At 40.5% G+C, this 13,224-nt stretch overlaps 1 protein-coding gene across 1 annotated transcript in view; it reads right to left on the bottom strand.

Moving 5' to 3' along the window:
- Nucleotides 1–13,224, bottom strand: part of LOC107688577 (spermatogenesis-associated protein 13-like) — a 42,640-nt gene that overhangs the window by 19,791 nt on the left and 9,625 nt on the right. Inside the window, exons 5-10 of the mRNA XM_016486280.1 lie at nucleotides 6,345–6,524; nucleotides 5,982–6,071; nucleotides 4,348–4,542; nucleotides 2,030–2,209; nucleotides 1,551–1,783; nucleotides 309–438 (exon numbers count right to left, since the gene is read on the bottom strand). Of these exons, the coding sequence (XP_016341766.1) occupies nucleotides 309–438; nucleotides 1,551–1,783; nucleotides 2,030–2,209; nucleotides 4,348–4,542; nucleotides 5,982–6,071; nucleotides 6,345–6,524 (1,008 nt within the window). The remainder of the gene's footprint in view (nucleotides 1–308; nucleotides 439–1,550; nucleotides 1,784–2,029; nucleotides 2,210–4,347; nucleotides 4,543–5,981; nucleotides 6,072–6,344; nucleotides 6,525–13,224) is intronic.

The following is a 13,224-nucleotide window of genomic DNA, read 5'->3' as shown; positions in this document are numbered from 1 at the left end:
ACAAATATACCCCAGCGACTTAAGACTGGTTTTGTGCTCCAGGATCACATTTTAAGAATTTAGCTTTTAAAGAAATAAAAACATTATTTAAAAGCTGAATTATTAAACAAACAAAAATAATCCAGGCTGCTAACAAATATGAGGCACGATGTGGAGGACTCGAGAATAAATGTCTGTCTAAAGATCTCTCTTGCACTTTGTTCATGTCCAGATGTACAATGACATCCGAGTACAAAGTGTGTGTGACTGAATGTGAGCCACTAACTGTACATAACTTCATGAAATCCACAAATATTATTCAAACACACCTCCCAGTCCAGCACTGAGGCCTGCCACTGAGCGATCTTGTCAATGTTCTCCAGTCTTCTTTTGCGCTCGTTGATTTGCTGCGTGACGTTCCTCATGACAGCGAGCGCTGCTGCCACATAACGGTAATCACTGTGAGAGAAAAAAACACCCACAGACTATAATTAAATACATAAAATGTGGTCACAATTATAGACAAACACAATCTAACTAATATATTATGACACACACTTTCAAAATTGTATTTCAGTGTGTGATCAATTGACAAGTGAACCTCTGTGTAACAACTCGATGTTAATATTTTCACTATTAGGAGATGAGACTGTAAGTAAATGTATTTATTTATTGGCAAAGGGATTTTGGCAAAAATGCACAATGTTTTGTTGAGAGGAAAATGGTGGGTGGAGGTTTTGCTGCTAAAAAAGGACTTACAGTTACGACATTCAGGGGTTCACTTACTTTGTATTCAATATATTTAATAATAAAATGTGTGAAAAGTACAACGTGACTGTGTCATTAGTGTAGTTAGATTGCATTTGTCTTTAATTGTGAGTTAAATTTAGAGCACAATTTATGAGCAACCATTGCTGAAATCAAATTATTTTCAAAGGGTTCACAAACGTATTATCGCCAGTGTGTATATATATATATATATCTTACTGCCTACAGATATCTGTTTGCTTCTGTTTCTGTAACATTCTGCTTCAGCCTGTACATTAGCTTCAGATCTCTAGACCGGGGGTGTCCAAACTTGGCCCTGGAGGGCCAGTGTCCTGCAGAGTTTAGCTCCAACCCTAATCAAACACCAATAATCAACCCTAATCTTCCAGGCAGATGTATTGAGGCAAGTTGGAGCTAAACTCTTACTTGTGTTCAGCACAAGAAAGAAACTCATTCAGGTTTAAAACTACTTGAGAGTGAGTAAATTATAACAGAATTTTCATTTTTGCAGAATTTTTGCATCAGTTTTCAGCAGTTTGGACTTGAATAAAAGAGAGAAAACCTGCACTTAAGCTTTTCACGGGCATTTTGTTTTCATAGTTAGACAGATTTCGTGAGGTATCATTATAGGATTGTCTAGCAATATATTGATAATCGCAGAATTACTGTATCGTGATATGATCGGTATCATTAGCCATGCATCATATCGTATCGTATCGTATCGTATTGTGAGGAACCCTGTGATTCCCACCCCTACTAGACTGTGTTTTTTTGTGGTTTTTGCATGTGTTTGGGTGTGTTACCTATGATCCTGTCCTGTGTACTTCAGTAACTCGGCCAGCTGTAGTGGATATTTGCAGATCTTCTGCACAGGGGTGAGGAGGAAGCCATCAATGGCGATGTCAATCATCTGCTGGAGGAGGCGACAGGCTTCAAAAAAGTGCTGATAGCGGCCGTCTTTCATCAGCTTAGAGAGCTCCATGCAGGCATCCAGGTGGTTGTTGCAGTACTCTGAATAGATCCAGAAACCGTCTTGCTGTAAGGCAGACAGTCATTAAAGTCAGAACTGAAGCAAACTTGAAACATGCATTTCATTTGAAGGTTTTCAGTAATAAGTTTAAAAGTTTGAATAGCTAATACATGTCAGTATCCAACCATTATGGACTGTCTTGAAATTTTCTAGATGTATTATGAAGGAGCTTTTCGGTACAGCTAAAAATGTATATAATTTGAAACAAGCAGTAGATGATGTTAATGCCAAGTCATAAGGCAATGTACTCACATGTTCCAGAAAACATGGACCAATTTCACTAAGATGGGGTTCCTCAATGTTGTACTGTTTCTCCAAGTCCCGCACAAATCCCATTTGAAATCTGTAGATATCCTCAATGTTTCCAAAAATCACTTTTAGCTGGTCGTCATTGAACATGTCAATCCTCTTTCGACACTGCCTCAAGTAGCCCTACAGAGAGAAACTCCTTCAGTTTAGTATGCTGCAAGCGATGTCCACCGCAGACCAACAGTTTTCTGAAACTCATTCTTCTTTAGACACTGTGCACTGCATGACTGCAACCATGTCAAATAACAGCATGTAAGTAATCTGCATGAATAATTTTGATTCCAGACTTTGCTTAACAAAGGAAATCTAGTCCCCCCTTGAAAGTCCTTTCCACTTAACATGCAACCTTCAAAAAGTTCATGAAAACATTGCAAAATAAATCTTTGAGCAATTTAGTCCAAGAAGTCTGAAGAGACACAGTCACTTTATACTTTTCACATAAATGGTGCTGCAAACTCCAACATGATTTTTAAGACAGATCTGTACTCTTGACCCTATCCCGAAAGTTGTTCTTAAGGAGTGTTTGCCATCAATAAGTCCCCTCACATTGAACATTGTGAACACCTCCCTTACTACTGGTATTGTTCCGGAAGCCCTTAAGGTTGCAGCTATTACACCAGTCCTTAAAAAGCCTGGATGTGGTAAGTTTGATCTATAAAATTACAGGTATTTCAAATCTGTCCTTTCTCGTTGCGACACAACTTAATTGACACGCTTGTTATTCAACAAGTCTTTTGAGCCTTTCCAATCTGGGTTTAGAAAGGGACACAATACAGAGACTGCCTTGGTTCGCATTATGAATGACCTGCTTGTCTCAGCTGACTCTGGACCCTCTACCATCTTGGTGTTGTTAGATCTGAGCGCAGCATTTGGCACAGTGTGCCACTCCATTCTGCTTAATAGACATGAGAGTTGGCTTGGTATCTCTGGTACTGTGCTTAAATGCTTACATTTTTAAATCCTACCTTACTGATTATTCCCAGTTTGTTGTCTTAGGAAACAATCAAATCGGACATTGGACAGGTCTGTCATGGTGTTCCTCAGGGATCTATTTTGGGCCCTTAATTATTTAGCATTTATATGCTTCCTTTGGCAAAATTATTAGGATTATTATTAATCATTATTAATTAGATTTACATCAGTTCTAAGTCCAATATCAATGTCACCTCCAAAATTCTTTCTAAGTGTGTGCAGGAAATAAAAATGTGGATGCATCATAATTTTCTAAAATTGAGCTGTTCAAAGACAGAGGTTCTTCTCATTGGCACACCAGCAGCTATTCATAAAGGTAGCAGTTTTAATTTGATTATGGACAATAGTACCATAGCTCCATTTACTCCATTTGCTCGTAACCTCGGTGTGATTTTCGATGCCCATCTGACATTAGATTCACATATTAAGATTATCACAAAATCTGCATCACCTTAGAAACATTGCTAGAATTAGGCCTTTCCTCAGACTGCCTGATGCTGAAAGGCTTGTTCACGCATTTGTTACTTCCAGGATTGATTATTGTAATGTGTTATTTGTTGGTCTACCTGTTAAATCTATCAAACCGCTACAATATATCCAGAATTCAGCAGCACATGCTCACTTATATGCCACCTCGTCAGCATTATCACTGGCATCCTTTTTAGTCTGCATTGGCTGCCTATTTAGTCACGCATTGATTTTAAAACTCTCACTTTAACTTACAAAGCTGTGCATGGAATGGCTCCTTCTTATATCTGTGACTTAGTTACCATTTACCTGCCTTCTCATTCTCTTCGTTCTGCTGATTCTTTTACTCTTACTGTTAGAAATGCTCCCACATTGGACAGTTTTAAGAAGTTGTTAAAAACTCATCTTTTTAAAAATGCCTACATAGATTGAGATGATTAGTATTTTATTGTATTGGTTAGCTGTACTGTATAGTATTGATTTATTGCTTTGTATTGCAACATAATTTTTGTATTTTATTTGTTTTATTTTTAACCGTTTGTAGCGCTTTTGGTATAAAAAAATCTCATTCTTAATAAAATGTATTATTATTATTATTATAAACATTTATAAACTCAAATTGAACAGCTCATCAAATATGGTAAGTGAAAGTTTAATCATGCTTGCTTAACATGTAAAAACCAACCAATAAAACCAGTTTATTCTGCGTGTCAAGCAGTTACAGTTTGTTTACCATATTTGATACAACTGTCCCTTAAATCTCTCCACGGTACCAAGAGGCCACCAATCACAATCATCTGATACTGTCAGCACAGCAGTACCTCACATATGTCCTTCAGGTGTTTGATGTAGTGGCGCTCGGTGCTCATGATCTCGTTGATGACGTTGGCCCTCATCTGGTCTCGGTTCTGCAGTGGTTGGCCGATGCACAGGCAGCCGTTGCTGGGGTCGGTGTGTCCATTCTGCACCTCACTGGCACCCTCAGCTGATTCTGCACGATCCTGATTAACCCAGAGCTAACAGGAAAAGGCAGAGAGACACATTATATCTCCAAGCTGTGAGTTTTGCAAAGGGGAACAGGTTTGAGCCCTAATTCTCACTAGGGTAAAGATAGACAGACAGTTGTTTGACTGAGAAGTCCATACAATTAAAGATTCCATAGTTACAAAAATACTGAGTAATTTCTCTACAGAATTCCATCGGAGATAGTTGTTCTTTAACCATTTGAGTGGACACTTCTTATTCCAAATGTGTGATGAGCTGGAGTCTTGCTCTCATGTTCTTGGTAATAAGACAAAAAAATCTGCCTTTGATCTGGGTCTCAGCTTATGGTTTCAGACAAGACTGCATTATGCTGCAAGGTGGCACAGGAGATGCTTCTGAAGTGGCATATATGCAGTTCAAATGGACTTTTCATGTTTTAATGGGGAACAGAAATCTAATGGTGCATTAAATCCATTTACATAGGAATCACAATTTGGGGAAACAAAGAATTACACTCTTGAATGTTACATGAGATAATGTCTTCAGGGTTGTTTCCATGGTGGGTCAGTCCCAGTATATTTTGCGGTTTTGTACATCACTTTTTTTTTTTTTTAAAGTAACTTTGATAATATTATAGAGTAAATTCAAAATCTAGTGTGGTATTTTTTATTTGTTAGTTCAAAGTAAAAAAAAAAATACTGTGAAACAGTGGGAAAAAAAGAAATATGTATGAAACTTGCTTTCATTTTATGTTTGTTAGGAAAACATGTTTTTGGTGTAAAATAAAAGGCAACGTAAAAAGATTTTTGTTTTAGGAAAACAATTGGAAACATTGAAAATAAATTAATTTTAAATGAATGGTGGAGAAAAAAACAACAAATAAAATCATTTTATCGATTTCTGATGCGTGTTTGAGTCTTGAGGGGTCTAGACTCGGCCTGGGTTTTGGAGGGTCTGGTCTTAACACATGGTGTCAAGTGAGGACATAAAAGTTCACTCTCAGTGATTCTCCATTCATAAGTCACCAACATGGCCTACCAAAACTCTTTCCCATCAGGAACATTTGCTTGAGCGTCTAAAACCACGTTCCCTGATCAAACGACAGCTTAATACAGACCAACAGCTTTGAAATTGCATCTAGAATGATCATAGACACTCATTGCGAATACAAATCTAGGCATCTACAGAGATGCAAACATAAAATGGGATGCTGCTTGGCGAAAACGAGAAGATGGTTCTGAATGCAAAGCAGATACTACTACTAACATCTATTTCAACATTTGGAGGCTATTACAAAATGCATCCAAAGCAGCGCATGTAATGAAGAAACATACTGGATGCTCATCTATTTGAAAAGCTATGAAGCACACTAGGAGCGTGATTTCAGTTGGATGCTTTAAAATGCTTTGTGAGACGGCTGTGTTGACAAAATCAGCAGCACTTGATGAGATTTGAGGAGCTGGGAACGCACCTTTGCTGTTGTGTTATGGAACCTTGGTGTTGCTATAGGGTTGATATAGAAAACTGGTTTTGTGTAAGGTTGAGGAGGGTGGGGATCGACCTTTGGAAAGAATGACAGAAATACACTTGGTTTTAATGTACTCTCGCTGTGGAAGAATAGAAATGGAACAGTGAGATGGAAGTGGCTTGGCAACACTGATTCAACATGGACTGCGTTCTTTCCGAAGTCCAGACGGACGCATCTAATCAGGATCTGTGTCCAAGACCTCGTTTCTTCACTTGAGACCTTGAGCCGCATCACAATTCAATGATAAGATCTAGGAGCTTATTAGATGAGATGAGAGAGTTCATCAAAGAGGTGGCTGAAACGTACCCTCACGAAGCTGGCGGGGAACCAGCCCTCCTCGTCATCCATCTGACCCCACCACCAGTCTTTATTGGAGGCGTCCAGGACCTTGATGACGTCTCCCGCCTTGAACGCCAGCTCCCTCTCGGCCATCGTCACATGATCCCATACTGCCTCTGCGCTGACCACCGAACCGCCGCTGATCAACTGTAGAAAAACACAATGAGCCTGATGGAGAAGCGGTCATGCTTTCACACACACACGACATGTTTCGAAGCACACTTCCATTGGTTACACATCTGTCATTGGTCAGAAAACATCTGACTCGTGCCAAAGGTTGAGCCAGTGCTGCTGCAGTATGTTGGGCTGATGCTCAAACAAACACAGCTCAATCTTTTAAAAGCTTTAGAGAGAGAATAATGCCCCTTAATTCTGGTCCTGCACCGTAAGAAAAGAATGGGCAAAAATTTGACCTACTGTAGGGCTACAACAGTTTTTCACCCTCAAAAGTACGGCTCTGTGCCTTATGTACCCTACAGAGATTCATTTTAGTCCCATATTTTCTTAAAGCTGCCTTATGCAGGATTTTCAGTCACTGTTTTAACACAACGGTCAAACTCGGCCCCTCCGCATGGGTGGGCTCAACACAGCCAAAATACATGATATCAGTAGCCATGGGTGTTTTGCAAACACTTTTTCAAATATTGTGTTTATCATACATGAATGGCATTTTTTGTGCATATAAACAGTTACTTATAATTAGATGACTGGCTGTGATTTGCAATTGAGTTAGGGATTATTTTTGTATGAGTTTAAACTTTTTTTGGGGGGGGGGGACCTGCATAGTGCACCTTTAAGGTATATAATATGCACTCTTCAGGAGTAGATAAAGCACAAAGGTGTAGCTACTGTGAGTGTAGTGTGCAGTGAGCAGCTAAAGATACCATTCGTAATATCTCCCTTATTTAAACACTTGATTCAATTCATCATGCAAATAACTAATCATGAAAGGTGTTGAATCCACAGCACTATATTTCCATCTACTTGCGCTGCGTCAGAGGTTTCTATTTTCAGCGTGTTTTTGCAGCACAAGCCGCAAGTGTAAAAGCAGCCGCAGATAAGGGCAGGCAACACTGCTGCAATAAACAGCTATACACAAATAAAAGACAACTAAAATCATACTGTTTATACCCAGTGTGTTGTGGGACCCAGAATGCTAACTGAGAACTGCTGTCTTTGATCATCTTCGCAGGGATTAGAGAAATAGAAACTGGAATACGGTTGGAGGAGGAGGAGGGATGCTGGAGGAGTTTGTCACAGAAAAGTGTGTGTGCTGGTTTATAAACTCCTATTAAATGACTGACAGGACTGGATGAACAGGCTCCTCTTGAAATCACATTTACTGTATTTCAATACATTTTATTTATTTTTCACAGGCCCTGTGACTATAAATGTTATTTAATCAAACAAAGAACCATAAGACCAAAACGAGCCTCAACCACGTGTTCCTGCAGTGATTCACAGGCTTATTTATAGTCATGCAATACAACCGTTTCTAGTCCTCTGTGGCATCTATTGGAGCAGGTCATTCTTATGAAAAACACGGTCACACTAGACTTTGAGCATGCAAAATATATAAAGACATACAGTTTACGGTGTGCATAATTTTACACATGACACATCTAAAATGTTATCAACGTACTTCACTGCAGTCCTCCCGATCTAAAGTTTGAGTTCTTTTAATTCAGCTAAGAGGCCACAGCAATCTTCTATTGGTCACGTGATCATGTGATCCAAATTCACAGGTCAGAGTTCTCCAAACTTGAACTCTGGGACGCAGCGAAATTCACCTGAGCTTGTGTTTCTCTCACGTTCACATGCATATGAATGGAAGTTAGTGGAAGGAAAAGTATAGTGTGGCCGGCCCTTAAAACGCACCATTCTCACCACCTCATCAAACCACTTCCAAGTCTTTTTTTTTAACTTAGTGTAGTGCTTCATACAGAAAATGAAAGCCTAAGGTGGCTGTGGCACAGGAGAAACCTGGCAAAGGAACTAGGCCTCCATCTTGAGTCTGTCAAGATCTCTCCAGATGAAATCTGATGTCTTTAAGACAGCTTTCTTTCCCCAATCAAGCCACTCGTGTGATACAAGCGGCGAAACACTAAGCAGGAGGCTTCCTGATTGGCTGTTTGTACAGTCTATGCTCCTCTGAGAGTGTCATGAATGGGTGCCGTCAGTGCGTTTGTCGATGGTTGCAGCCACAGGTTCAGCACTCAGACTCCATCAGCAAACGCCGCAAGCTTTCTCTGGGCTGAGACTGCAAACATCACAAGCTGAAGAGCTACAGGAAGATCAGAAACACACACTCCATTTCCGCGATCCATTTGCTTCATATTTTGAGAAGGCTGCATATCACCATAATTGTCTGGATGATTAGTGCCCATAAATATCCTTTCGAGCACTTTCCGACTGTTCTGTGAACATAAATCATTAAAAATACAGAATAACTCTGTGGCCAGATCATAATGTTAAGACACCTTGAAAGTCATCTCTCATTAGAGTCCCAGGGTTCTGTGAATGTAATGGAATTATTGTTACATAATGGACCGCTGTTCCCCTCATGTTTCTGCACACAGTATGTCTTGAGATGAATGCATTCGACTCAGCACCAAATGCGTATGGAAGCACAAAGATGTCAAAACTCACAAGAAGAACGAGAGACACCTCTATTTATCATTTCACATCAATGTGCTCTACTTACTGTCAGATTCGAGGGGAATATTCAAATATGCCGTGTCAATAATACTAAAGCTGACTGAAGCGAACTTCTTAAAGGGGTCATATGATGCTATTTTAAAGATCATTATTTTGTGTATTTGGTGTAACAGAATATGTTGACATGCTTTAATGTAAAAAAAAAAACATTATTTTTCAAATACTGTACATTATTGTAGGTCCTCTATGCCCCGCCTCTCTCAAACACGTCGTTTTCAACAAAGCCCCCTCCTTTGACAAGCGCAGTCTGCTCTGATTGGCCAGCTGACCCAGTGCATTGTGATTGGCCGAACACCACAAGCACGCGTTGGAAATGTAATGCCCCTTACCGTTTAGTCTTTGCAACTTTACAGATCTTCTTTATGCACCAAGAGCTTGTAACACTCCAAAGAGAAAGGAGAACTTGAAATCGCATCATATGACCCCTTTAAGGGAAATGTTGCATTAACATCAAATCAGAATTAAAATAAGGAACTTACTATGTTCGTATAGGAGCAACATGAACATTGGAGATGGGGGATTGTTTTAATTGGTAGAAATTTGCTGTGAGTTTTACATGAGCCCAAATACCAGCATCCTCACTGAAGAGCCAGCAGAAAAATATTACGTAACAGACTTGAGTCCCGAGAGTGAGGGCCAATCAAAGACGCACAAGACTCTGCCAAAGACAGGTTACACAAACAAACACATCGACACCAAGCATCCTCCTCAACATCTGAAACATATGATGTGCCTTTTGAAGCATAAGACTGAGAATCAGCCATCCAGACTCTAAACAAACCAGTTTGGAAATCAGCTGCTAGAAGATTGTGATGTCAAGATTTTCACCGTAATGATGTGGATATTAACAATTCTCAATGTGTGATTACAGCTCTGATCAAACGTATGACATTAACAGATACTCATGACATTTGACATTTTATGTTTTCAGAGCATTGGCCATGAATATTAATTCACCAGCATTTTAAATGGACGTTTATAAATCATTCACACAATACACACAAACACTATACTTTCATAGAACATGTCATGTGTTCAAATCGCCGTGCAATAATTCTACGGATCAGCTTATATAATGCAATAGGACTGAATGATGACGGTGAAGAGCACACACACGCACACACTTCACAACGTAAGTGTAAGGTATATTTTACCATATCCGCCGCAGTAAAGAGCAGAATCACAGATACGAGCAGCCGTAAAACAGCCTCAGATGTTTCCAGGACGAGAAACAATCACAGATCTTTGCGTCTGTTCGACTGTGTGTCAGTCATGTTGAAGATCCTTTAGCTGGAGCCCATGAATAAGATCAGAATCACGTTGACCAGCAGCAGAATGGCGATCACAGTGAACACCGCCACCGTTTGCACGTCCAAGGTCATGCTGCAGTGCTGCGAGATTCGCGGTGCTGCTGTCAAACCTGCGATCAGCACAATGATCATGCATCCAGCTGCTCAGATACGCATGCGAGAGGTTAAAAACACGAGACTCCGGCTCCGTCTCAAACCCTAGCGCGCTGCCTACCTAGACAGCACATGTGGGCTGAGCTGCGCGCACCTGTGATGTCCGGTGATGCTGTGTTGCTAGGCAGCCCACTAGGTGTCGAGATGCAGCCCTGTGACCTGTGAGACAAGACACGCATAAATATGCCTCATCCTCACCATCATCTTCATCGGCATCTTTTGTCGTCAGAACAGCGCCAGGAGAATCACTATTCACAGCCAGCAGGCAGGATTTAAACCCTCACCATGGAAACACTGTCATTAACATTAACAAACATCCCGACTCTATTATATAATACCTAACACACTGTAGTCAATGTGTCATTCATATTCGGCTCATCTTTGACTATACCGACTTCTTAGAATGAACTAATGACAAAGCCAAGCCGTTCAAAATCATCCACATGCAAAACAATTTCACAAGAAGAAATTAAACATATGAACTCAACAACATCCAGGCCAGAATGTCAGATTTTCTTTTTTGAATTAGCCTACTTTCTCCTACTTATAATGTAGTATTTCACAATCAAGAGACACCTTGTTTTCATCATCTTAATATCTCATAATATTATTATATTGTAGCCTACGCATGGCCACCAGAATGAAGGTGTGGTCACATCTACCATTGTTTGGTGAATATTCGCAGGTGAAATTCAGTAATTGGAGTAGGAATCCACTCAGTCAGGACTGGTATAATAGAGCACTGCAGTGATGACCTATTTTTGTTGGACAACGGAAGATCACATCACCACGGTTTCCTTCACAAATTTTTTTTTTTTTTTCCCATTTTCTATTTAGACACATGTTAGTGTAACGGAGGCCAGCGAGTAGGTGCTGTGAAGGTAAACCTCACTCCCCTGATCTTAAGAGACGCACTAGCGACTGAAGCTAGGGGCTGCAGTCTTTAACCTCCTTGTTAGTGCGTCTGCCTCCCATGCCGGAAACCCGGGTTCGAGACCCACTCGGAGCGAGAACGAGGTGTGGCGGTGAGGACCTGGGAGAGAAGGGTTACATTGGTGCCGTGACCCGGATGGGAGTGAGGTTTAGGGGGGTGAGTGTAACGGAGGCCAGCGAGTAGGTGCTGTGAAGGTAAACCTCACTCCCCTGATCTTAAGAGACGCACTAGCGACTGAAGCTAGGGGCTGCAGTCTTTAGCCTCCTTGTTAGTGCGTCCGCCTCCCATGCCGGAGACCCACTCGGAACAAGACCGAGGTGTGGCAGTGAGGACCCGGGAGAGAGGGGTTACATTAGCAACAGCAATTTTCAAGACAAGTAAAAACATCACAAGGGGGGTTTTACTGATGTACATTTATGTTGTAGCATGAAATGTGAAAATATCTTGAACTTGTGTTCACCACAGATCTTATTTCAGGCATTTAACCAAAAACCCGCTGACTTCGCAACAGTGGGTCTAAATGTGAACTAGTTTCTGGGTTTGGCCCATAGAAAGCTATCATCTCTCTGTACTCCATCAGTACTTTCAGTGTGTGATGTGATCATGCTGATGAACTTAAATCTGCTTTCACTCACTGCGGGAAAGTTAGTTTAATGTTTGACATTCACAGTATACACATTAAGCTCTGCACAGTTCATGTTTTGAGTCCAAACCAACTCGTACTTTGCATAGTACAAGGTCTAAATTAAAGAAAGAAAAATAATATTACTTAGCCCTATAAATATATTATATAATCACACTAATACGCTCAGGAAAAAAAAAAAGTCCTTTCATGGCACACAACTGAGTTGGTGTACTATACATTTTACGTTTCATAATAATTTTAGAACTATAAATGTATGCAATACTCCAATTTCAGGTAACAATGATTCACAACAGATTTCTAGCCCTTCCGCCTGAATACTGGGGGTTTTTATAAACTGATGTTCACAGACAAGAAACAGTACAAAAAACCTGCATCAGCTGCTGTTTATACATGATCTTACTTCTTTAAACAAAACTATACCTGTCAGCCAACTGAATGTGTGTATTCACACAATATGGCAGAAGGCAAACAATTATTTGTGTCTTGAGATTATTCTAATGAAATATCTGAAGTACCTGTATGTTGTATTGAGTGAGCTTTTCTCTTGAGATGCAGAGCAGACGGTTACATAACGCAGACACCATACGGCTCGATTCCACCCATCCTGACATTTACACAACAAAGGTCACATCTGAAATTCAAACTGATCAAAATAGTTTCATGAATACAAAGTTTGTCAGAATTATGTATGATTTCAGAGCTGCACACATTATTCTACACTGACCCATGCAACATTGTCTCTATAAACTGCCAGTTTATAGACAGATTGAATTTTAAAGGGGTCATTTGATGCTGCTAAAAAGAACATTATACTGATTTCTAGTCATGTCCTCTTTTGGAAGGCCAAACCAAGTAGTTTTGCTTTCACAACGAAAAAGCGTCACACACGGTGGCCTAGAGTGAGCAGAGGCCGGGGGCTAGAGTGAGGAATGGCCGGGGGGCTTGAGTGAGAGGAGGCGGGCATGCTTGAGAACGGTGCAGCCGGCGGATTCGATGAAGGAGCGTCCAGAGGGCTTGCAGCAACCACATGTGATGACCCCGGGCTGGACTCCGCTTCGTCCACGGTGAAAGCCGATCCGGCGATCC

This window comes from Sinocyclocheilus anshuiensis, unplaced genomic scaffold (assembly GCF_001515605.1).
Source record: "Sinocyclocheilus anshuiensis isolate Anshui unplaced genomic scaffold, SAMN03320099.WGS_v1.1 scaffold557, whole genome shotgun sequence".
NCBI lineage: Eukaryota > Metazoa > Chordata > Actinopteri > Cypriniformes > Cyprinidae > Sinocyclocheilus > Sinocyclocheilus anshuiensis.
This window is presented reverse-complemented; position numbering and strand designations above follow the sequence as displayed.